This window comes from Solanum pennellii, chromosome 9, assembly GCF_001406875.1.
Source record: "Solanum pennellii chromosome 9, SPENNV200".
NCBI classification, from domain to species: domain Eukaryota; kingdom Viridiplantae; phylum Streptophyta; class Magnoliopsida; order Solanales; family Solanaceae; genus Solanum; species Solanum pennellii.
The window spans coordinates 423691-446652 of record NC_028645.1 but is presented as its reverse complement, the minus strand read 5'-3'; the positions used below and the strand labels follow the sequence as shown (position 1 = coordinate 446652).

Sequence of the window (22962 nt, the reverse complement as noted above, 5' to 3'; positions counted from 1 at the left end):
CATGCTAGTATTCTTTGAGGAAGTTCTTGAGGAAGTTGGAGTTGAAACTGTGGTCCAAATAGTTGGATACTCAACGTCTGCCTGCATGATGGAAGCAGGCAATAGACTAATGGAAAAATGTAAGACAGTTTTTTGGACAGTAGATGTTTCTCATTGCATGGAACTTATGTTACAGAAGTTCACGAAGATGAACCCGATACAAGAAGCTTTGGAGAAGGCAAAGACACTCACACAATTTATTTACAACCATGCTACTGCCCTGAAGCTTCTAAGAGATGCGTGTCCTGATGAGCTTGTAAAGTCTTCAAAGATCAGGTCAATTGTGCCCTTTTTGACTCTGGAAAACATTGTCTCACAGAAAGACTGCTTAATTAGGATGTTTCAGTCTTCTGATTGGCATACCTCAATCATGGCTTCTACAAATGAGGGTAAACGAATATCAGAAATGGTTAAAAATGAATCATTTTGGAGTGAGGCTTTGATGGCTGTAAAAGCAACCATTCCCCTGGTGAAAGTTATAAAGTTACTCAATGGCACTAATAAGCCACAAATTGGTTTTATATATGACACACTAGATCAAATTAAAGTGACCATCAAAAAGGAGTTCCAAGGCAAGGAATCTCTTTTTGCAAAATTCTGGACAGCCATTGATGACATATGGAACGGATATCTCCACAGTCATCTTCATGCTGCGGGTTACTTTTTGAACCCAATCTATTTTTACTCGAGCGATTTCTATGCTGATGCGGAAGTTACCTCAGGTCTTTGTTGTTGTGTTGTTCGCATGACAGAAGATCGTCATATACAGGATTTGATGGCACTGCAAATTGATGAGTATCGCAAGGGGAGGGGCACGTTTCATTTTGGAAGTTTCAAAGAAAAACTAATAAATATTTCCCCAGGTGGTATGATTTATACATTTCCTACTACTTTTAGGATCATCTTGACATATAATTCATATGTTAACCTGTAAGTTATGTTTGCAGCACTTTGGTGGTCACAATATGGAGTTGAGTATCCGGAAATTCAAAGGTTTGCTTTTCGGCTCCTTAGTCAGACATGCAATGGTGCTTCACATTATAGGCTGAAAAGGAGCTTGGTCGAGACATTACATACAGAAGGTATGAATCCGATAGAGAAGCAGAGGCTGCAAGACTTGGTATTTGTCCATTGTAATTTGCAATTACAAGCTTTTGATCCAGATGGAAGCAATGACAATACAGACTATGTTGTTGACCCCATGGATGAGTGGATAGTCAGAAAAGAGCCCAATTTGGTGCATGAAAACACTCAACTTACATGGATGGACTTGGAACTTGCAAGCAGAAATGGAAAGGAAAAAGATGTTATCTATGTAAAGGATGAAGCGGACGGGGACGAGGACGAACCTAAATGTATATAGTGTAGCAAATGTGTAATGGTAATTAGTCATTCTAAAGTAGTGTTATGAACAAGAAATCACAAACTTTGGATCCAAGAACTCATCAAGCCTAAAGTAATTATTCTCTGCTGTTTTTTTCTTTTGTATTGTGATTCTGCTCAAATGAAAACTTAAAGGAAATATTAGCTTTAGAGCTTGAAGATATTTTGAACTTTATATTAATTTGTTTCTCTTTGTACATTAGAAAGTTGAGTGCAGTAATAATGGAAATTAATATTTGCAATTGAATGTTTTCATGGAAATGTTACCTTATTGAAAGTTTGAATAAACAGAACAGTGAGATGTTTTGCCTACACATAATTTGAACTTTAGAACTAAAGTTTTAAACTAATGGGATGAGTTTTTTTAACCAAAAGGAGTTCGAATTACAAAAACATCTTCTTATCAGTCAAATCAAAAGATAATATGAGAGGAAAAATTGTTTCTTCTGCATTTTCCAGTGAAATGCAAAAGACAAAATTGTACTCATAGGAAATTGGCAGTAGAAATAAAGGTGCACAGACCCTTTTTCAGAGTGATATAGCAGGGTATGTACTATTACCAAAAACCGAACCGATCGATAAATTGAACCGATTTTTTTTATTGAATTGTTGTTATTGAGTTTATAGAAAAAAGTAATTGGGTTATTGATTCAGTATCGGATTCTATTAATAAGATAGTGATACTTAACTATTTTACCCTCTCTAATAATTAAATATTAATAATTTAATATATAACTAGATACTATAACTATATCAAATTATTAATACTCTATCTACTTCACACTAGGCCGCTTTACTAGTTTTTATTGTTTACTAAAAACTAATGTAAGGGTTCGCAATTGTAGCTTTTGATTGTAGTTTTAGTTTTAGTTTTAGTTTTGTTGGACTATTTGATTTTAGTTTTAGTTAGTAATTGTAAGTTGTAGCATTTGCAAATTTGTAAAGGTCCGTAATTTGATTAACATAAAAAATCTTATACTATGCTTTGACAGTGACATATAATTATAACTTCACACTATATTTAGATAAGTAAGAATTCATATAATATTTTACAAATATTTTTTTATTGGGTAAACCGAATCGAACCGAACCCCTTTTTCGCTCAGGTTCATTACTCATACTTACTGCCTTTCTTGAAAATCAACAAAAAGGACTCTACTATGGACCTATGGTATGACCCTTTTTCCTTCATCTTGTTAAATTTTATGTCATTATTTGCTTGTGATTTTGTTTATTTTTGTTCCTGAACTACTATGCTCTTTTATCTGCTTTCATTTCAGACTGTAGAAGGCTTCTTTTTTTACTTGCTCTTTGTAGATTTTCACTAGTAGAATACACTTTTTTTTTTCACAACTATTGAATATCAAAGCTACCCCTTTTTATTCAAGAATGAGTTTTAAGTTGCAGTAATAGGAGGAACAAGACAGTTTGTTTATGTGGTTTGATAGTGTGTTTACTCATTTGATGCAAAAATATTAGGTAATATATTTAATTGCATATTATTAGTTGGTATCTGAGCAGATGGGAGGTAGAAGTGCTCCATGAAATTAATCGAATGTCTATGGGAGGTAACATTGGAGGATCTCTATGGGAAATGCAGTAGAAAATATAAGTGTTTAGTTCGTTTGATAAAGAATGTCTCTTTCGTTTTTGTCAACCCTATACATCTAACATGTTTTAAGATCACGAGATTAAAGAAAATTTTGGCACGTTCCATATATTTTTAGTTTAAGATCACAAGATTCAAAAGTTTTTTCTTTACTTCCGCAAATTTTGTTTCAAGTCAAAACCAGACAAATATGTTGGCTCGGAAGGAGTAATAAGAATAGAACTTTGTCACATTAGCCTTATTTTTGCTATTCACTGAGAACAGACTCTTGTTTTTGTTAGTCACTAACTGAAATGAAGGAATGGAATTTATGCATGATCTTGTTTCTCGATCTTTAAGATGGTTTAACAACTCATGAATCATAGTTTTGCAGTTGAAGAACAGTCAATATAAATGCGGAAAATGGCTCAAGATAAAGTCGATGTTCATCAACATGGTGTGGCATTAGATCAAAAGAAAAGGAACTTGTGCCCCCGAGATGGTGATATCACTCAGAGTTCTGAAAGTGCAAATAAAAAGCATAACAGAATGAATACAAAAGTAGCTGGTACTTGTGTGGTAGATTCATCCTCACAAGAGATTTCGAAATCTATAGGGAGATTTTTTTATGAAGCAGGAATAGACTTTGATGCTATCAGGTCACCTAGCTTCCAAAGGATGGTAATTGCCACCCTTAGTCTTGGGCAGACAATAAAATTCCCTAGTTGTCAGAAGTTGAAAGGGTGGATCCTTCAGGATGCAGTGAAAGAGATGCAACAGTATGTAACGGAAATCAGAAATTCATGGGCAAGCACAGGGTGTAGTATCTTGCTAGATGGATGGATAGATTTAAACAATCGAAATCTAATTAATATCCTAGTGTACTGCCCGAGGGGTACCATTTATCTTCGATCATCAGATATTTCATCTTTCAATGGGAATGTTGGTGCCATGCTATTATTTCTCGAGGAGATTCTGGAGGAAGTTGGAGTTGAAACTGTGGTCCAAATTGTTACATACTCGACAGCTGCCTGCATGATGGAAGCAGGCAAGAAACTAATGGAAAAACATAGGACAGTTTTTTGGGCAGTAGATGCTTATCATTGCATGGAACTTATGTTACAGAAGTTCACGAAGATAGACCCGATACATGAAGTTATGGAGAAGGCAAAAACACTCACACAATTTATTTACAGCCATGCTACTGTCCTGAAGCTTCTCAGAGATGCTTGTCCTGATGAGCTCGTAAAGTCTTCAAAAATAAGGTTCATTGTGCCCTTTTTGTGTCTGGAGAACATTGTATCACATAAGAAATGCTTAATTAGGATGTTTCAATCTTCTGATTGGCATAGCTCAGTCTTGGCTTCTACAATTGAGGGTAAACGAATGTCAGAAATGGTTGAGGATCGATCCTTTTGGACCGAGGCTTTGATGGCTGTGAAGGCAACCATTCCCCTGGTAGAAGTTATAAAATTGCTAGACTGTACTAATAAGCCACAACTAGGTTTTATATATGATACACTTGATCAAGCTAAAGAGACAATTAAAAAGGAATTCAAACACAAAAGATCCCATTATGCAAGATTCTGGAAAGCCATAGATGACATATGGGATGAATACTTCCACAGTCATCTACATGCTGTGGGTTACTTTTTGAACCCAACCCTTTTTTACTCGAGCAATTTCTACAATGATGTGGAAGTTACTTGTGGTCTTTGTTGTTGTGTTGTTCGCATGACAGAAGATCGCCATATACAGCATTTGATCACACAGCAAATTGATGAGTATCGCAAGGGGAGGGGCACGTTTCATTTTGGAAGTTTCAAAGATAAACTGTCAAATATATCCCCAGGTGGTATGATTTATACATTTTCTGCTATTTTGATCATGTTGACTTATAATTCATATATTAACTTGTATGATATGGTTGCAGCACTTTGGTGGTCACAATATGGAGGTCAGTGTCCTGAACTGCAAAGGTTTGCTGTTCGAATACTTAGTCAGACATGCAATGGTGCTTCACATTATAGGCTGAAAAGGAACTTGGTCGAGACATTACTTACAGAAGGGATGAACCCGATAGAGAAGCAGAGGCTGCAGGACTTGGTATTTGTCCATTGTAATTTGCAATTACAAGCTTTCGATCCAGATGGAAGCAATGACAATACAGATGATGTTGTTGACCCCATGGATGAGTGGATAGTTGGAAAAGGGCCTAATCTGGTGTCTGAAAACACTGAATTGACATGGATGGACTTAGAATTGGGAAGCAGAAATGGCAAAGGGAAATATTGTGTTGAAGGACCTATAATTCATGTAAAGAAGGAAGAGGAAGATAATTGGTGATAGCATAACAAATGTAATGTGAATTGGCAATTAAGTCTCTCTGTGTATGAGTTATGTCCATTTTGTGATAGTTGTTAATACCATGACATTTTGAATCTTTGTGATTGATTTTGACATATTTGGTCTCAATTCATCTTTGTTTTCTCATATACTCATCCTTTTGATTTCCAGATATGTCGATGAAAAATCATGGAGTCGATGAGATATATATCATGAAGCAGAATACAGAAACAGTGCAATACATAACCATAGGGAAGTCTCAAAATACTTGATTATGTATCTTACACAACTGACACTAGTCGTGTGAGGATTCTTTTTGCCTCACAAAAGAGTGGACCTAAAATTTTTAGAAGTCCTTCTGGCTCACTGTATCCTTGCATTATGGATAACAAGTTAACCAAATCATCATGAACAATAGAAGTTCAGCCACAAGTGATAAGCACAGAGTTCATTAGATCAAACAGAAATCGACAACATTCTGAAACTTCTGGGGAACTGAAAAATGCATTGTATAATATAAATCTCATATTATTGAAAGACAACAATGTTTACTTAAAGGGTAATGCCAGTAGACTAACAGATACCTTAGAAAGCCAAGTATATTCCTAATTTAGGATCATGGTATACCATTAAACTGCAATAGTTTTCTTCAAATAAATGAAAGCTGGATATCAAAAAAAAAAAATTCTCAGATATCGTATAAGACCTAAAGTACTCTAAATTTCCACCGAATGCAATGTTCAATGCTCTAGCAACAGCTAGACGTTCAAAGAGTATTATGCCTTGACTTTCTTGTATTGCTTTATCTCCTTAATTATTCCATCGGTAAGCATGCCAACGTCGTTGTTCTTCCCAAAAAACTTCACAAATTCCATTTTAGGATCCATAAGATACCTGCAAATTGAATCAACCTCATCAAATTTCCATGCTATAGTAACATCCACATACTCTTTTTTGAAAGTAGAGCCATTGATAATCCAAAACCTTTTGTTAAAAATAAATATAGACCCTTTGAAGAGATGTCATAAGATTTCAACTTCTAGAAGACATAAAATATCTCAAAGAATCTCTTTAGGCTGGAACTTCACATCAAGATGGATCGTAACAATATTTCGCATGAAACCCTTGATATGGTAAAAGCCTCAAGCATTTGGACATGATTTGGTTGAAATTTGAAGAAATGATTAATTGAAGTCTAAGGTGAAAGAGTAAATGGATTTGCTGTTGTTTGGACATGGATAAAAAGTTAAAAAGTTCCGCGAGAAAAAATTGAAGTGCTCCTACAACTCTACTTTTCAAACAAAGAACCAAATTGATAAACAAATACTTACATGAAATTATCTTCAAATATTCTAAATCGTAGTCGTGGTCAAAAGGTGATTTGTCCATTGATTTATCAACTAAGTGGGCTAAGGAGACAGTTTCTGCCAGTAAACAGAAATACAAACTACTCCCTCCAGTCCATATTATATGGTGTTTTTATATCTTACATTTAGTCCAAAAATGAATCTTTTACATAATCAAGAAGATATCAATTATTTTTTACCAAATCTACCCTTATCTTAAAGGGTATGTCAAAGCTAACACCTCTTTGAGCTCACTCGCCAGCTACCACTTCCAACTTCAACCATATTTCCACTCCATTCCACATATAAGTTACTTCTTTATTTAGTGGGGTCTCCATCAGGAAATATCCAACTCTACAAGACTTTGATCACACAGATAGGTCCTAAAGCAGGCATACTTTTGAAGTGATCAAATGGAAACTGAAGGCTACAACCACTATAAGTAGTGCTTTCCAGATGGAAGGCTAATGAAAATTCTTACCACTGTAATAAAGTTATTTTCTTATGCTTACTGTTTATGGTATTACCGGTATACATGTATAAATCTGAATGATCCATAAATATGTGAATGACGTCATCTAAAGCACCATATTATATATCATTAAAGGTGTTTGAAATTTAAAAGACTATGTATGCAGGATATACGACCACTTTGCAGAACTATTAGAGGTATTCCCGTATACAGGTTGTAGATATTGAACTTGCAAGGCAATCAGAACTGACAAGTGCAATCATATTAGAATAAGAAGGAAAACTAAAACATACATGACTATTGAGTGATCAACAAGGTAGTCTGAGCCTTCTTCTTCTGTCTTCATATAGTAAACCCGATAAGCACGTGCTGTTTTCTTTATTTCTTCTGGGCTACCAGTGAGGCCAATCAAGTTTGGGTGGAACTCTAAACATTGAGTGCAAAATTGTCAGTTGCAACATTACAAGTATATCTAATTGATGCACAATATATAATCAGTTCTATCTGAAACACACCTTTAACATATTCGCCTACTTGCTCAACCGTATCTCTTTCAGGATCAACTGAGATAAATACAGGTACTATTTCAATTCCAGACGTCTCCTCTGCATATTGAATAAATTATAAATTAGAAGATTAATCCATCTCTGTATGCTTAAATTAAAAGGAAAACGACATCATATGAAAGCCAAAGCTTATAACTTGTGGGCTTTTCTCTCACAACAAAACTGGAATCATACAGTCAGTAGCTGCCTTATTGTAGTCTGCTACGACACTAGCTAACAACTTCTCCCCTTATGTAGCTGAATGATCAAATGTTCCCTTTAGGAGAACATTAAACCAGTTTGAACATTTTCATACACAAAATGGAGTGACAATTGAAGCACGCAAAAAGGATACTGTTAAGAGTTTATTCACTTCATACTCTTAGTTGACATGATACTAATATGCACCATCAGTTTTTCTTCACTGATACAAACATTGACAATTGGAATGTTCTTTTAGTTCTGTTATTATTGCCTACATCTGACCAAACAAATTGGTAATCAAGTCTGGATTGAAACTTGGATAATTAGACATTAACTTGAAAGGCAAGAGGAAGGATAAATGTAAAATGGAATGAAAACTAATGTCAGATATTGATGAAATGATCAATCACAATAACCATGCAAAACTTCATCCATTTTTATGCACAGAACTATGATGAGAAGGCTTACTAATTATATCAACTGCAGCAGCGAGTTTTTGTAGCTCATCCGGACATATATCTGGACAGTGAGTGAAACCAAAATATACAACTGTCCACTTGCCAAAGAAGTCTTTCTCAGTTACTGGTTTTCCATTATGGTCAATAAGACTAAACGGACCACCAATGGCTGCTTTTCCTACTGAAGGTCCTTGCTTTACGGAAGTTGAGGCATTGGTGATATCTGTAACAATAGGTAACAATCTTAATCAGCAAACTAGAATGAGAGGAACCAAGAGGCAAGGCAAGAATCATGTGGTAGCCTATGATCTTACAATCTTCAAAAAAATCAGCACAAAAAACTTAAGGCTTCCTGAAGAAAAAAAACAAAAGGGAAGAGTAATATATTGGTCCTTGACTTTATTATGTGTTCTTTCCTTTCAAGAGCACAAAATTTTAGTTGTGGATCAAAGAACAAGCAAAATAAGAGATTTTGCAGCAGAGGCCCTTATACACATGACAAATAGATAGATGCTAAATTATTAGTCCAGAAGTGATGTGATTTTGTTATTCAAACTTATATTTGACAAAAGGAACAAGCAAAAGTTGACTTTTGAAATCCATTGTCAATTACTGACTCTACATTCCAACATATCTGTCTACACACACACACAACCATTGTCGCACTTATACTTGGAGCGAGGCAGTACTACAACCAGAGACCTAAATGCATACATACGGATAGGTAACTAGCAGCCTAATCAGACACGTGCCATTATAAATACAAATTAAAATGTAAGAAACTATCATCCTCCACAGTGTTTCCAAACCCAAAGTCTAATGAGCCCATAAAAATCTACTGATAAGCTGCGTTTCACCGATGTTCCTACGTGATTAGCCTACCACAGTTCTTTTCCTAAAACTAATACAACTCACCATAGTAATCTACCTTCAATATGTCGTTTCTTTTCCCTGTCATAATAGACAACCAATCCTGCTCCAGTGCAAACAAGTAAAAAGAAGCTCATCCATGAAACAGGCTGCAACATCAAATATTACCTATCAATCACAGACTCTACGGAACAACAGAAATAAAAAAAAGCTTTGAGACCCTACTATAAACAGATGAAGTTGCATTTGCGTCCATACTATTATCCATTAAAAAAACTGCAGCTACCCAAAGCAAAACAGGAAAATAGAACTCGCAATCACACAAAATAAGCAAAAAGTCTGCAGCTTATATCCAACAATACCCAATTACTTCAGCAATAACAACAGCTCTATAGAATCAAAATATAACCTTTGCCAAACATAACAAATAACATAGCCCAGATACAAGTGTTAAACTGCAGGTTTTCAAAAAACACTACCTTCAGACTGAATATGCATATATTTACTAATTTTGCATAAATTAGGAACTAAGTGATAAATTATTTCATTTTCTGAACTGAACAAGTAAAACGGAAGGGAGTATATGTTTGTGAATACAGAAAAGAACTTACACTACCCCGAATAGACTTTCCCTGTTTAGTCTTCTGAGAACCACCAGAGCTCTCACTGTTTCCAGAATTAGTTCCGGCAGAAGATCCACCTGACCCGGAATTCGATTGATTACTAGAACTCGAGGTGCACAGAAACCTGTAAGAAATCAACCCATTTTCCAATCGATCCAAACGCATAGCCTGTAATCAAAGAAAAAGAAACCCATTAATCCGAAACTAGAAAAAAAGACAAACTTTATTAGAATAAAAAGAAAATTGAGTCGAAATCGAAGACTAACCAATGGAGAAAGGGGTAAAGATTTGGTGGTGGTGGGTGTATTTGAAAGACTCTGTAAGAGATGAAATGAAGGCTTTGTTGAACGGCATTTTTGGGAAGAAATTGAGTGATAGAGATAACGAATGTATTGATTTCTTGATATTGATTTCGCCATTGATGTTTGTAGATGAAAGCTTTGTTTGAAAAGTACAAAGAAGTCAAAAACCCTACCAAAACCGCAGAGTCTGGCTTTTGATTTTCTTGTGGTTATTTAAATATTAAAAGTAATTCGAAAATGTTTTTTTTTTCTATTTAATGTCCCATATTTACACTGAAATACGAGTAAATTTGAGTTCATGTCAAAAAGTCTTACGTCAAAATTTGGTAAAATATAGTATTATAGAATATGTATGTAGAGTAAAATATAACATGTCAAAATTGGTTTCAAAGAAAATCAAGCTACTATATTGTGAAATATTATAATAAATCGTTATTATAACAAGATTTAGCGATCGTTATTTAGATGAGAAAGTATATTGATTGTGACTTCAGAGATAAGTGTAATCTTGTTCTTTACTTATTCAATTGTAAAACTTTAATTAATAAAAAATCATTACTTTCTATACAATTTGATGAGCTTGAGTTACAACAACTTTGAAGGCAACTTTCATTTACTTTGCCATATTGATTCAATGTACTTTACAAGAAATTCATACAATTTTGCAAACAAAAAACAAAGTATGTTTTTTTCTAACATGAGAGTGTTTACATTCTTTTTTTCTTGTTCTCTCATTAGTGTTGTTTTTTGCTACAAATATGCATAAAGCATTCTATTCCAAGTATCTGGAACTCCAGGCAAACACCAATGTATACAANAATTTTGCAAACAAAAAACAAAGTATGTTTTTTTCTAACATGAGAGTGTTTACATTCTTTTTTTTCTTGTTCTCTCATTAGTGTTGTTTTTTGCTACAAATATGCATAAAGCATTCTATTCCAAGTATCTGGAACTCCAGGCAAACACCAATGTATACAATCTGCAAAATGTGAAGGATCTGCTTTCTGTTTATCAGTCAACAATTTGCCTCCTAATTCACCGTAAACCGAAGCATGTCCATCAATTCTGTACTCAGATAATTGTGTTATGTTAAGAACAGTAACAGCAACTTTCATCCTTCCTATTACATCAACTACTGCCTTCATTAAATCTTTGTTTGAACCAACTCCCCAGTGTCCCTTCTTCATCACTGGTCTTGTCTCATTGAAACACCTCGTACCGTTCATATTCCCCCAATCTTCATTTCTGAATTTCANGTTTGAACCAACTCCCCAGTGTCCCTTCTTCATCACTGGTCTTGTCTCATTGAAACACCTCGTACCGTTCATATTCCCCCAATCTTCATTTCTGAATGCTCAAACAAGTCCGGTTAAAATAGTCTAATGAGAAAGCATTCGTAGTAGCAGGTAATGTGCATTAGAAACGTACCTTTGGTGCGTAGGTGACATAGTGGTAAAGAACACCTTTGTTTTATTAGTATCGATGGTTGAATCAATCCAATTTGCCCATGTCCTCAATGCTAGCTTGTAAGAAATAGGAGTATCGAATTCTTCATATCCCTCTTCGCCATTTGCAAACTCTCCCCATCTGCATTTTTTTTTTCGAGAAGTCATTTGAAAAAATGCAAGTAGAAGTTCTTTTCTTTCGACATTTTTTGGGAAAATGAATTCAGTTACTTACAATGCTTTGGCTTTAAGGCCACTCATCCACCAAACATAAGTATTGAAAACAAGGAAATCTACTCCTAACCACTGTTTGGCACGCTCCGTGATAGAATCCACTTTGACGATTCTCTGTTTTGAATCGGTTTTTATATGAATATCTGTGTTTGACTCAACCAAGAATGGTGCCCAGTAGAACTCAATGCTGGCATTGTATTCCTGAGGTATGTTCGAAATGTTTAGCAAACAAAAATCTTCATGTTTGAGCAAATTCTTGAAAAAGGACAGATTTTTTTTGGACTTGATGATTGATTGATTACCTTAGCTTTAAAGACTGAATAAACCTGTCCTAGTTTCATAGACTTTTTGCCTTCTGGGATCACAGATTGAACCAAACACACAAAAGATTCCCACATATTTCTCTGTATTGAGTCTCCTACAAACATTATCCTCTTTCCTTGGAGTTTTCTAAGGGCAATCGTCGGATCAAACCTGCATTTCATTGTCAAGAATTTAGTTTAACATGTTGTTGTATCAATAATTGAGATAACAGCTAATGACAGTACTATGTATCTAATGACATTTTGATTAACTTGCCAACCTTGGCAAGATGCAGTCATCAGGCCGCCATTCCCAGTGAAGATAATCTGAATCGTCTCGTCCATTCTTAGTACAAGAATATTGTCTGTCAATATATGGACAAGTTCTATCTGTGTATAGTGGCTTAATCGTAGTATTAAACACCCATTTTCCGTTATTGAGGCTGCATTCCTCGGGATCAAACACGAACCTATCATCTGTTGGATTGTCTAGTGGACTGCTCTTCAACTCTCTAATAACACCTGTTAAGCCACATTTAGCATGACAACAAAAAATCTGATTGAAAAAAATAATGAAGCTGCAAGTGCACCTGTATGATGTTTTTTCAACTTTGCAGCATTTCGTCTCGGACAAGTTTTGATCCCAAAATGAAAACCAGAAGAAGAAGTAGTGATCCTTTCAGTGTACAATAGAACAATGAATGTTAGTGCACAAAAAATTCCTGTTATTACAGGCAAAGATAGCTTTCCTCTGGCATATTTTGCCCATCCCATGATGAAATAATGCTTAATGTAAGTGCACCAGAATGATGAAGACTGACATGAAATAAGTATTTGGTGGCTTTCTGTTTTAATAGATTCTTGAGTAGGAGTAAAGTTTAAGTCATGTATGGTTGGACATTATAATTTATTAGAAAGTTGGCAAAAGGCTCCAAAATATTTGACCTTTTTTATGAGACATGTGTGCAATAAAAATATTGTTGTAATGGAAAAATAAACTAATTCTAAGAACCACCAAGAGTGACGTCAATGAAGTGGTTGAGAGTCATATCCAGCGGAGACAAAAACACTAGGTGTTTCTTACCATCTGTCATAGCCTTATGGACAGAGTTACCTAATACTTGTTACTAGTGGAAGATATCTCGTGAAATTAGTTGAAGTGCACGAACAACGGTTGTAAAAGAAAAAGTAATATAAAAAAAGTCTACACACTGTTGTGTAACTTTCAGCAGAACTAATCAGTAGGTGAATATAGGTTTTTTGCTGTAGTGATGTCAATTTTTAGCTGTCTTAAGTCTCAATCATTCTGTCTCATAAGTCTATGACTTGCATTTACAGTCATTAGCATTAGTAGATGTTTCTGCTACAATAGGTTCAACTTATTTGTCAAACTGTTACTTCATTTGGGATCTGCTATACATGTATTTTTGTACATCCACAGACATAATTAGAGAAGTATTTCTGCTAATTTACTAGGAAATCTCTGATCAGCTTAGACACATCTCAACTATTTCACTGGATATTTGCTAACATAGTCCACCAAAACTAATTCGGTTCTGAATTTTCACTTGAAAACAGAACTCAAATAGGTTCTTTATGAATTGGCGAAACTAAGTGAGCTTCACCACTGGTGACAACACTATTCACGTAGGTTAAAGCAAACATTTTGTGTATATGTTAACAGTTGAATATCCTTCGTGGTTAGGTTTATTGCAAGTTTGTAGTTTTTGAATTCTCGGATTAAAATTTCTTGCTCCGACACTGGTGACAACATTTTTTTTAATGTATTATTAGGTTGACTATGCTTGCAAATGGAACTAAGAGATTGAAGATCATTTAATAATGAAACAAGTGAGATGCACATATCAATCATGTTAAGAGCTTAACTATTAGAGAAGCATCTAATTCTGACTGGCAAATTATATGTTTTTTTTTGTTTTGTTTTTAGAGTGTGTTAGTGAGTAATTATTAACTAGTCATTTGTTAAAGACAAATAATTTAACAGATTAAAGTTGTCACTATTTCATAATATGAGAATCAGTCTAATCATTCCCATTTATTTGATCTTATATTAATAAATAGCCATTATAATCAAACACTCTTCCTTGCAATCATTCATCTCAACCAAATCCTCAAGGCCCTGACCTAGACATAACAACCATAGCAAGATTGAACACCCTATTTTCCCATATATGCAAGGAACTATAGCATCGATAACGAGGTTGGACCACCTAAATATAGTAAACAACAGATGATAACAGATACCAAAAGCCAAAGATTACGTGAAGAGAGTAATAATACAATAGATACGATGCTCTAAACTATCACTAAGCCAACAACTACAAGAAAAGATTAATACTAAGTCAACATTCGACTACCAAATAACCTTCTAGATGTTGAGAATATTATTAACAAATAAAAAGTGTGTTCTCTCTATCAGCTTAAATTTTTAGATTGATCAGATAGTCAACACATACTTCAACATCGTATCAGAGCAGGCAGAGATCCTAGAATTGAATCTAATTGCCGAGATGGTCACACACTTCAACACTACATTTATCGACGCTCTGCACACTCTCCTATACCCTCCTATCTGAAGTCATCTCCTCGAGAATTATGGTTAGGTGTTTCTTGAGAAAAGAAAACCATTGTTAGGTGATAAAATGAGGTTAGAATGTATATTAATTAATCGTGATGATAATTATTTATGCATTGTGCATTTATATATATTTGTTTGATACAAACAATAAACTTTTTCTATTGGTGTTATGAGATCATATGAGTCCTTAATCAGCAACTAATTAAGGTAGGTCCAATATATGATGTTGCACCATCAACATTCAATATTATGAGTTTATATACATTTGCATTTTGCAGTGATGATATAAAAATATTTGCATAATTTAAGTCATTTATCAAATAATCTCATGCAAACCTCTGATGAACATTAAATAATATGTTAAATATGGTATGTAATATGTTATTACACCCTTTATAGAGGTAAGATCGATATACATTTCACTTTGCTAATATTTTATTTGTAGGTAAGTGTATCGATTTGATTCGATATTTTCAAATCAAATCATTTGATTCATAAATCCCAATTTTTTGGTTTGGTTTTTTCCGCAACACAAACATGTAACAGCTAGTGCGCACTATATGATCCAATAACAATTGAAATAAGTATTGAAAATATTTCTGAATTTGACTCGAGTTGTTATATAGTTTCATCCTCGAACTATAGGCAACCTTAAAAACATCCTTCAACTTGAGTAATTGAACTTAAAAATACACCTCAATCATCCACATGACATAGCAAGTGGTCTCAAATAGGAATGTGCGACTCTTAATAAAAATCGAGAGAAGTGTTGAAAACATCTCAAATTTAGGGATGTATTTCACTCATGATGCAATATCGTGGTGTATTTAAGTTCAATTAGTCAAGTAGACAATATTGTTAAGGTTGTTAATAGTTCAAGAACGAAACTAATAGTTCACGCTAAATTTAGAGGTGTTTTCAGTACTTCTCATAACTTGCTATCACAAGTCACAAGTCAAAATTCACTAACAACTTATAAAAAATAATATAACATAAAAACGTAACCTCCCTATATATGTATTTTTTTCCAACGTGGAGTTTAGGTGTGATTTAAAAAAAAAAGGAAAGGAAATAATAAAAATTTTCAAAATCTTTTTTGACTTAAGTTGTACAAATTTCAATATTGACTAAAGAAAAAAAGGATGAATTATCAATTAATTAATAATAATAAACGAGGAACGTTAACCTAATACAGTATCATTATCTTAGGGGAATCAATGAGTCATGATTTGCAAACAATTGATTAAAAAAAACAAGAAAGATAGCATACCAACTAACTACACTATAATTTAAATGTTAGGTAGCATAATTATTATTTTTTGGGAGTAAATCACCGTTTATTATATTTAAATAAATGGAATTGATAATCTCTTTAGTCTTTAGGTTCAAGATTTTGGGGTTTATGTTGGAATTATTCCTCTAAGTTTTTATATTTTTAATTTTGATAATACTAAGAACACATAATTTCTTGTTATCCCTTTTCCAATACTAAAGAAATAACATGTAGCCATGGAATACGGCCTTGTTCTTAATTTTTTTAAAAAAATTTAAAACACCTTTTGAAACATATTAAATATCAACTACAATTATTTCTTTAACAAAAAAATAGACATTTATGTAAAATAATAACTTATTAATTAAAGTTTAAAATCGATAGCAAATTCAAATCTATCAACTATTCTTAAAAAATTCCAAAAACATTTTGTCTTCTGTGATTTATCATGATCTAATACATATATCGATGAAAAATGTTACATTCTTATCTGAATCGTGTTGTTGAGTAAAAATATGATATGCATTCAGAATCTTCCATAATTCTTTGTTACATAGAATTTGTGTATAAGGAAAACGTAGGTGTCTAAATTCTTGAATATTATTAGCATCAGAAATATAGTATAATTAAGGATGTAATGATTTATTAGTAGAATGATCCAAAAATTGATGTGTGAATATGGAAGTATAGTACCCAAAATGGTGGGGATGATGAATTATCAAGGTGTAGTATTTATATATATACTAGATCGGAGATGGCCCGTGCTTAGTTATTATTAGTGACAACTTTTGTCGCCTCTAAAAGATATTAATGTCGCCACTAAAAGACATTATTAGCAATCTCGCTGCTAAAAGGTATATATGTCGCCACTAAAAGACATTATTAGTAACAACTTTTGTCGCCGCTACAAGGTATATATGTCGCCACTAAAAGAAACTATAGCAACAACTCATATCACCACTAAAAGGTATATATGTCGCCACTAAAGTCACTATTAACAACAATTTTTAAAGCCGCTACAAGATAGCAATGTCGCCACTAATAGATATTTGCCACTAAAAGAGACTATTAGCCACTAAAACAAAATTTTAGCAACGACATTCATAACCTTTAGTGGCGGTTTTAGTCGCTACTAAAGAGACTTTTAGCGACGGATTAAGTCGCCGCTAAAAAAGACATTTAGCGACAACATTCATAGCCTTTAGCGGCGGTTTTAGTCGCCTCTAAAACTACTTTGACGACGACATTCATAGCCTTTAGCAGTGGTTTCAGTTGCTACTAAAAATACTTCTAGGCGACGACATTCATAGCCTTTAGCGACGGTTTTAGTCGCCACTAAAAAATCTTTTAGCGACGACATTCATAGCCTTTAGCGGCAGAATTAGTTGCGACTAAATATACTTTTAGCGACGACATTCACAGCCTTTAGTGACGGTTTTAGTCGCCACTAAAAATGCTTTTAGCGACGAATTCATAGCCTTTAGCGGCAGAATTAGTCGCTACTACAAATACTTTTAGCGACGACATTCATAGCCTTTAGCGACGGTTTTAGTCGCCACTAAAAATACTTTTAGCGACGACGTTCATAGCCTTTAGCGACGGTTTTAGTCGCCTCTAAAAATACTTTTAGCGACGACATTCATAGTCTTTAGCGGCAGAATAAGTCGCGACTAAAAATACTTTTAGCGACGACATTCATAGCCTTTAGCGGCGGTTTTAGTCGCCACTAAAAACACTTTTAGCGACGACATTCATATCCTTTAGCGACGGTTTTAATCGCCACTAAAAACACTTTTAGCGACGACATTCATAGCCTTTAGCGACCGTGTTAGTCGCCACTAAAAATCTTTTAGCGACGACATTCATAGCCTTTAGCAGCGCTTCTAGTCGCCACTAAAAATACTTTTAGCGACGACATTCATATCCTTTAGCGACGGTTTTAGTCGCCACTAAAAACACTTTTAGCGACAACATTCATAGCCTTTAGCGACCGTGTTAGTCGCCACTAAAAATCTTTTAGCGACGACATTCATAGCCTTTAGCAGCGCTTCTGGTCGCCACTAAAAACACTTTTAGCGACGACATTCATATCCTTTAGCGACGGTTTTAATCGCCACTAAAAACACTTTTAGCGACGACATTCATAGCCTTTAGCGACCGNACGACATTCATAGCCTTTAGCGGCGGTTTTAGTCGCCACTAAAAGTTACTTTAGTGCTGCTACAAGGTATTTCTGTTGTAACACAAAGAAACGATTAGCGACAACTTTTATCGCCGCTAAAAGTTATTATCAGTAGTCGTTAAATGTAATTTTTGTCGCAACTGAAATCCTTGTTAGTGGCAACTTTTTTCACGCTAAAATTTATCATAGTCGCTACGAAATGTTTATTTTAGTGACAAATTTTATTGCCGCGAAAAAGGTTTATTTAGTTGCCATTAAATAGATTTTAGTGACATTTTTTGTTGTCGCTTTAAGTAATTTTTTTCCATTTTAAGTTATTCGTTGTCGCCACTAGAAAGTATATATAGTAGCGACTAATTTTGTCGCTGTAAAAGATAATATTAATTGCTAGTTCCCTACCAAGCAGTGGGATGAGCCCTCATCCCACTGATTGGGAGGTAAGCATTGTAGCAACTTCGTTTACTGCCGAAGATATATTAGTCGCTATTAAAAGTCAGCATTCGTAGCAAATATAGTCGTTGCTAAGAAAGTAGGTTATCACCTTGTAAATGCTTAGAATTATTACCAACATTAGTCCCGCTAAAAAACATAAATCATTACTAAAACAAATTGTATTAATAACAACTCTTGTTGCCTTGAAAGTGTATATTTATCGACTACAAAGTTTGTATTTGTACCTTCTCTAGTCGCAATCATGATAATCGCCGAGCGTTATGGATAGTTTGCCATATTGGGCTTCATTTATGGGCTAAAATGACTCAAAATAGCCCAACTTGTTGAGATTTTAATTCAGTCCACTCTCCCACTATCCACCATTTCTTCTTCTTCTTCATCTTCTTCTTCCATGGCGACCTTCAACATCTCATTTCTCACACAACCTGCCATTTTCTCTTCCCAAAATACCCCTTCTTTCTCTTCATATTCACTTCCCAAAACCTCCTTTCTCTTCCCTTCCATTACTCTCCGTCCCAAAACCAGAACCACCACTCGCCACCATGCGAGCATCGTTGTTGCTGCTCTGAAAAAGCTTTCTGAAACAGACCCTTTAACCGTGCCTCTACAGTCTGATGAAATCTCTGGAAGCTTCCCGAAGGAATCTGGTGTATATGCGGTGTATGATACTAATGGTGATCTCCAATTTGTTGGCATATCACGCAACATCGCCGCCAGTGTTCTTTCCCATAAGAATTCCGTACCTCAGCTCTGCTCTTCCGTTAAGGTAAACAACTTTGATTACCGACATTTGTAATCCCTTTTTAAATTCTTACTATAGTGAAAACTGTTTATTTATTCGACAAGGATGATTCATAGAGCTGACCCAATTAATTGAGATTAATGCGTAGTTGATTGATTGATTGATCCTGTGTGAAATGGTTGATTGAGAGAAACATGTTTATAAATTTCTTGACAAAAGCGTAAATGGAAGTGCAATTTTTTATCAGGATGTGTCTTGGTGACGCTATGAGAAAACTCATTCAGAAATGGATTTGAATCAGCATGTTCAGTAATATGTGATGTATTAGTAGTGGAATGCATACTGTTGTGAGAATATATAAGTTAAATACACTCGTGGCCTGAGAAATGAAATCGATTTTACTTTTCTTTTTCGTAAAGTGGACTTGCCATTCTTCCATTGGGGATAAGCATTTTGTTCCCAGCCTTGCTTTAGCTTGTGCTGACTTGAACAACTGAAAGTTTCCTCTCAATTGAAGGGGATAGCTCATATAGTTTAGCTGCTAGCGAATGCAACTAATTTTTTGTTTGGAGCTTGCAAATCGTGAGAGCGACTTATCTACTTCTACTAATGATAGAAGAGTGAGCAGTATAGCACCAATATTCTCATTATTGTTGATGATAGTTCTGATGCCACTTCTGTATTGATTAGCTTGATCAACCTAAAAAAAAAATTATCTTTTGATGACTATCTGTTTGGAGTTGACCCTTTAGGCCAACTGCTTCCTTTGCAACTTGGGGATGATGGCCGCCTTCTACCTTTTTCTGCATACATACCATAGTAAGTTCGCTTGGCGCAGCGAACAAACTGATATATAGGATACTTGTTTTTTGGTGCTTAAAACTGCTAGAGCGGGAGATTGTGCTAGTTGAATGCGCACAGGTGGTCAACACTTATGATTGAAGGCATTTATTTCATTCTAGGTTACTTACCTCACTGACAATATACCTCGGCCAGAAAAAATTGGCATTTGGTTTCGTTGCTGCTGGCTTCTTGTAGTACCACTCTTTTACTGCTTCCTTTAATTAACATTCTCTATCGTTAGAATGTTTCTTCTATGAATAGTGCAGCTGTGAAGGGGAAATTTGACAAAAGTATAGTAATTTGTGGCAGTGTAATCAAAGGTGGAAAGCGCAAAAAAACAACTGAGATCTGTTGGGGCTTAAAGCAAGGTGCAACTAAAGCGCAAGCTTGTAACTGTAATTCAAGAACAACAATTATTAGCACTATTGATAATTATATTGACAAAAGAATCTAAAAATTATAATTAAGAGAAATATTTATTGTTAAGTGTCGCTTCTTTGAGACCACACCCATTGGTGATGAAGCGTACACCTTATTGCCATGTACTGAAGCTCTGGCCAAACAAGGCAAAATGCCAGCCTATTTTGCACCTAGCTTCAGAACTTAAGTGAGCCATTGATAACTCTGCTGTGTGGATGATGATTTATAGTGCACATAAGGCACAGCATGCTGAATAAACAATCTCTTTACTTTAGAGAGCAAAAGCAATATATTAGTTCTTGGCTAAGCATGTTATCATTGTTTGACATATGAACATTTTCTGATCTTCTTATTATGTGAACGTTACTTTGTCAAACATCACAGATACTGATCTTCTTGCTTAGAATCGCAACTGCTATGTTGCTTAGAATCCCAACTTCTGTTGGTAAATTTCACGTTTGTTTCTCTCTTTTTGTAATTCAGGATTTTACGGCTATATTTTTTCTTTGAGTACTTAATAACTGGTATAATGTTTGTAGGTTGGTGTGGTTGAGGAGCCAGATAGAACCTCCTTAACTGAATCTTGGAAATCATGGATGGAAGAACATATTACGACCAATGGAAAGGTACCACCGGGTAATGAACCTGGAAATTCAACATGGGTACGTCAGCCTCCAAAGAAGAAGGCTGATCTAAGGTTAACACCAGGCCGTAATGTACAGTTGACAGTGACCTTGGAGGACCTTATTGACCGGCTAGTGAAGGAAAACAAGGTGGTTGCTTTCATTAAAGGGTCAAGAAGTGCACCACAATGCGGGTTCTCACAGAGAGTGGTATCCATTCTCGAAAGTGAAGGTGTTGATTATGAAAGTATCGATGTCCTTGATGAAGAATACAACTCCGGATTGAGGGAAACGTTGAAGAACTATAGTAACTGGCCTACATTTCCACAAATTTTTGTGAAGGGTGAGTTGGTTGGTGGATGTGATATCTTGACTTCCATGTATGAGAAGGGTGAACTTGCCAGCTTGTTCAAAAGCTAAAAATGTTTTAATTAGCAGTAAAAAGTGTAGCTTTATTGTAAGAATTACATATCTTTGAACTTATTTACTCATCAGTGTATTGGTATTGTGGAAATAGTGGAATAATTTGAAAGAAAATTCATTGTTAATGTGTACAAAGGAATATGTTACAAGTACCATAAGAGTTTTTTGCATTTGTGCCACCTCATAATCTAAAACAGTCGCTTTTATTAACGTTAAGTAGCATTTATGTGAAGAAGTTTTCTTATTTTTGTGTCAGCTCATGATCTAAACGAGTCACACTTACTAGCATCGCAACAAAAGATGAAGACTTATGGTACATTTGATAGTAGAAGGGGATAAACAAAGATATCTTATAAGATTATAAATGAACTTTGAAAAAAGAAATTGCAGTAGAAGACAAAAAATACTTATGGTATATTTGATACGTAGAAGGAGATAAACAAAGATATCTTATAAGATTATATAAATGAACTTTGAAAAAAGAAATTGCAGTAGAAGACAAAAAATAGCAAGTGATATTTAGGGAAAAGCTCTACGTTTGTGAGGAGCAGATTAGGACAAAAGCTGATGGTTTAGATTCATATTTTTTTAAGGACGGAGTCAAAAATTAAAATTTATGAATTTAATTTTTTTTAAAATTATTAAAGTTGATTTTTAAATTTTTATTAATCGAATTAGATAATAGAAATACTATATAATTTGTATTGCATAACTTAATTTCTATCCGTTATATATCGAGTAAGACAAAATTCTCTAAACTTATATCGATCGAATTAGTTCATCAATAAAAATACTAACTTTGATTCGTAATAATATATAAAATAAACAACAAAAAAATAATAATATGATACTTAAGAACAAAAAATCAATAACCACAAAAAAACAAAGACCATTAAGAAAACTTATATTTTTTTCAACTATTTGAAATCCGTGGCACAAAGTGGATTGCCAAGTGCCTCTTCGTATATTGTTTAAAAAATCACTTTAATCTTCACTAAAATACAAACCCCCTTCAACAATTTCTGTATATTATTTTAAAATCTGCACAATTAAGATAAATCCAAAATTTGAGTTTTTTATAGTAAGTTCATATCTATTATTATTTGTTGAATTTGAGTTTTGTTATATTAAGTTCATATCTATTATTATTTGTTGAATTTGAGTTTTGTTATATTAAGTTCATATCTATTATTATTTGTTATAGTTTTTATATGTATAATTTATACTCTACGTAAAAAAAATCAGAT

The 22962-nt window shown here is 34.3% G+C and overlaps 5 protein-coding genes across 7 annotated transcripts; 3 read left to right on the top strand and 2 right to left on the bottom strand.

The window, feature by feature from the left end:
* Window position 1: 1 nt before the first annotated feature.
* LOC107029889 lies at window positions 2–1597 on the top strand. The gene is made up of 2 exons (XM_027911707.1): window positions 2–905; window positions 987–1597. Exons 1-2 carry the CDS (start codon window positions 2–4, stop codon window positions 1400–1402), a joined length of 1320 nt encoding a protein of 439 aa, XP_027767508.1. The 3' UTR covers window positions 1403–1597.
* An 885-nt stretch (window positions 1598–2482) lies between these two features.
* On the top strand, window positions 2483–5472 carry LOC107030820. 2 transcript variants are annotated; one of them, XM_015232060.2, is made up of 3 exons: window positions 2483–2593; window positions 3405–4862; window positions 4944–5472. In XM_015232060.2, exons 2-3 carry the CDS (start codon window positions 3425–3427, stop codon window positions 5354–5356), a joined length of 1851 nt encoding a protein of 616 aa, XP_015087546.2. In that variant the 5' UTR covers window positions 2483–2593; window positions 3405–3424; the 3' UTR covers window positions 5357–5472. The 2 variants fall into 2 exon arrangements, with proteins under 2 accessions (XP_015087546.2, XP_027775404.1); XM_027919603.1 differs by having other exon boundaries at window positions 2497–2593; window positions 3397–4862.
* A 369-nt stretch (window positions 5473–5841) lies between these two features.
* On the bottom strand, window positions 5842–10376 carry LOC107029566 (protein SCO1 homolog 1, mitochondrial). The gene is made up of 7 exons (XM_015231002.2): window positions 10141–10376; window positions 9863–10042; window positions 9310–9400; window positions 8392–8604; window positions 7690–7779; window positions 7468–7600; window positions 5842–6250 (listed from the first exon to the last, which is right to left on the bottom strand). Exons 1-7 carry the CDS (start codon window positions 10291–10293, stop codon window positions 6133–6135), a joined length of 978 nt encoding a protein of 325 aa, XP_015086488.1. The 5' UTR covers window positions 10294–10376; the 3' UTR covers window positions 5842–6132.
* Window positions 10377–10756: 380 nt separating this feature from the next.
* On the bottom strand, window positions 10757–12987 carry LOC107029800 (protein trichome birefringence-like 3). Of its 2 annotated transcripts, XM_015231245.2 has the most exons (8): window positions 12748–12987; window positions 12439–12679; window positions 12158–12329; window positions 11857–12056; window positions 11605–11763; window positions 11441–11523; window positions 11147–11338; window positions 10757–10985 (listed from the first exon to the last, which is right to left on the bottom strand). In XM_015231245.2, exons 1-8 carry the CDS (start codon window positions 12929–12931, stop codon window positions 10927–10929), a joined length of 1290 nt encoding a protein of 429 aa, XP_015086731.1. In that variant the 5' UTR covers window positions 12932–12987; the 3' UTR covers window positions 10757–10926. The 2 variants fall into 2 exon arrangements, with proteins under 2 accessions (XP_015086731.1, XP_015086732.1); XM_015231246.2 differs by lacking the exons at window positions 10757–10985; window positions 11441–11523 and having other exon boundaries at window positions 11001–11421.
* Window positions 12988–19002: 6015 nt separating this feature from the next.
* Window positions 19003–21840, top strand: LOC107031712 (bifunctional monothiol glutaredoxin-S16, chloroplastic). The gene is made up of 2 exons (XM_015233165.2): window positions 19003–19430; window positions 21209–21840. Exons 1-2 carry the CDS (start codon window positions 19056–19058, stop codon window positions 21710–21712), a joined length of 879 nt encoding a protein of 292 aa, XP_015088651.1. The 5' UTR covers window positions 19003–19055; the 3' UTR covers window positions 21713–21840.
* Window positions 21841–22962: the final 1122 nt, after the last annotated feature.

Coding starts and splice junctions, on each gene's coding strand:
- LOC107029889 (XM_027911707.1), top strand. CDS start 2: ATGCTAGTATTCTTTGAGGAAGTTCTTGAGGAAGTTGGAGTTGAAACT. Junction 906..986: donor AATAAATATTTCCCCAGGTG/GTATGATTTATA, acceptor TTATGTTTGCAG/CACTTTGGTGGTCACAATAT.
- LOC107029566 (XM_015231002.2), bottom strand. CDS start 10,293: ATGGCGAAATCAATATCAAGAAATCAATACATTCGTTATCTCTATCAC. Junction 7,601..7,689: donor AGTAGGCGAATATGTTAAAG/GTGTGTTTCAGA, acceptor CTCAATGTTTAG/AGTTCCACCCAAACTTGATT. Junction 6,251..7,467: donor GTTGATCACTCAATAGTCAT/GTATGTTTTAGT, acceptor TTCAATTTGCAG/GTATCTTATGGATCCTAAAA.
- LOC107031712 (XM_015233165.2), top strand. CDS start 19,056: ATGGCGACCTTCAACATCTCATTTCTCACACAACCTGCCATTTTCTCT. Junction 19,431..21,208: donor AGCTCTGCTCTTCCGTTAAG/GTAAACAACTTT, acceptor TAATGTTTGTAG/GTTGGTGTGGTTGAGGAGCC.
- LOC107030820 (XM_015232060.2), top strand. CDS start 3,425: ATGCGGAAAATGGCTCAAGATAAAGTCGATGTTCATCAACATGGTGTG. Junction 4,863..4,943: donor ACTGTCAAATATATCCCCAG/GTGGTATGATTT, acceptor ATATGGTTGCAG/CACTTTGGTGGTCACAATAT.
- LOC107029800 (XM_015231245.2), bottom strand. CDS start 12,931: ATGGGATGGGCAAAATATGCCAGAGGAAAGCTATCTTTGCCTGTAATA. Junction 12,330..12,438: donor GATGACTGCATCTTGCCAAG/GTTGGCAAGTTA, acceptor AATGAAATGCAG/GTTTGATCCGACGATTGCCC. Junction 11,524..11,604: donor ATGTCACCTACGCACCAAAG/GTACGTTTCTAA, acceptor TTGAGCATTCAG/AAATGAAGATTGGGGGAATA.